This window comes from Echinops telfairi, unplaced genomic scaffold, assembly GCF_000313985.2.
Source record: "Echinops telfairi isolate 266 unplaced genomic scaffold, ASM31398v2 ScPeMD7_5592;HRSCAF=6446, whole genome shotgun sequence".
Taxonomy (NCBI): domain Eukaryota; kingdom Metazoa; phylum Chordata; class Mammalia; order Afrosoricida; family Tenrecidae; genus Echinops; species Echinops telfairi.
The window spans coordinates 48,036,414-48,038,029 of NW_022109491.1; the positions used below are offsets into that span (position 1 = coordinate 48,036,414).

Below are 1,616 nucleotides of genomic sequence, written 5' to 3' on the forward strand. Positions count from 1 at the left end.
AAACTATTATTATCTCTTCTTTATAGCCAAAAGAATGTAATGGTGTAAAGCTTCCAGTGGATGCCAGTAAACCTAATCCCAATGATGTAGAGTTTGATAATCTGTATTTGGACATGAATGGAATCATCCATCCCTGTACTCATCCTGAAGACAAGTATGTACCCATTTTTCTCAGTGATATCACAAGTACCAGAAGTACTCTGTTGTTTTACATTGTTTGCTTATAATTATAGACCAGCACCAAAAAATGAAGATGAAATGATGGTTGCGATTTTTGAGTACATTGACAGACTTTTCAATATTGTAAGACCAAGAAGACTTCTTTACATGGCAATAGATGGAGTGGTAAGTGCTATAATAATGAATCTAGAAACATCCTTACTTCTGCATGTCACCATTAAGAATGAAAGTTAGCTAAGTAATAAAAATGTTGGCTTTGGTTATTTTGAGAAAGAAAACCTCTTCTATTATTCATTATCCTTTTAATTCATTATATTTTAATTGCCTAATTTGTGCCAAGGAATGTGAGATGTTGGTGATATTAGTAACAGCCCTTGGTTTTTGAAGTACTTACACTAAAGGGAGAGAGGTATAGATTGGTGAGGTAAGTCACTTACAAACTCTACAGACATTAGATAGAGCATGCATGGTGCTGAGGGAAGTGGTGGAGGAGTTTCCCAGAAGAATCTGGAAATAGAGAAGAGGTTTGTCCTATTGTCTCATTTCTTGCAGGGTGAGGAATTAATGCAACATTAATGGGAAGTAGTAGAGGGTAGGTGAGACAAGCAGGAGAAACGGGGACTGTCTACAGTTTCTCAGGTGTGCTAGGGAATCACAATTTCTATGTGTTTGGCCACATGGACACATTTGGGCAGCAGCAGATGGTTTGAATTGTAAAATGACTTAGAATGAATAACTTGAAGACCTTATATAGGAGTTTGGATTTTATCTTTATGTTCTGAGTAGTCATCAAATGATATAAGAGGGAGGGAGGTATAGCTTAATGACCTATAAAAAATACCAAATAGTTTAGGTTATAAATGGTCAACAAACTATATATGTATGGGATTAGGGAAAATTAATGATTCTTTTAGATTTAGTACATGCTAAGGGCCGATGGAATGATTTTGAAATTCCAGAGGAAATTGAGTCCAAGAAGATTAACCTTTCTATAAGGTTGTATTTACTTAATGGAAAAATCATAGTTACCTGATAACTTGCTAAGTTGCATTTATAGTGACATAGGAATAGAGTAGGCACTTGTTTCATTTAGAGTATTTTATTGATTACATTTAGATAAATTTTTAAAGAAAATCTTTTAACTTTAGTCCAGTATGCCCTTATTTCTAAATAAAGAATAAAATGTATGCATATTCGTATATGTGCCTATGTAGATGTGCATGTGTATGCACACAAAGTTTGGTTAAGGTTAGTTGCTTTTATTATATTTTGCCCTTGCTTTTTAAAGTATATAGATTATGGTATTTGAAAGGACTAGGCTACATAGTCTCATCGGAAAGTTCAAAGTCAAATATAAACAGAACTTATAGTTAGATAGAGACATCCCATTCAACCCCAATTTTCAGCTGAGTAACTCCCAAAATGTTACATTCAAG

The 1,616-nt window shown here is 34.0% G+C and overlaps 1 protein-coding gene across 1 annotated transcript in view; it reads left to right on the top strand.

Moving 5' to 3' along the window:
• Positions 1–1,616, top strand: part of XRN2 (5'-3' exoribonuclease 2) — a 109,087-nt gene that overhangs the window by 18,607 nt on the left and 88,864 nt on the right. The window contains exons 2-3 of the mRNA XM_004697802.4: positions 27–154; positions 234–345. Coding sequence (XP_004697859.1) covers positions 27–154; positions 234–345 — 240 coding nt within the window. The remainder of the gene's footprint in view (positions 1–26; positions 155–233; positions 346–1,616) is intronic.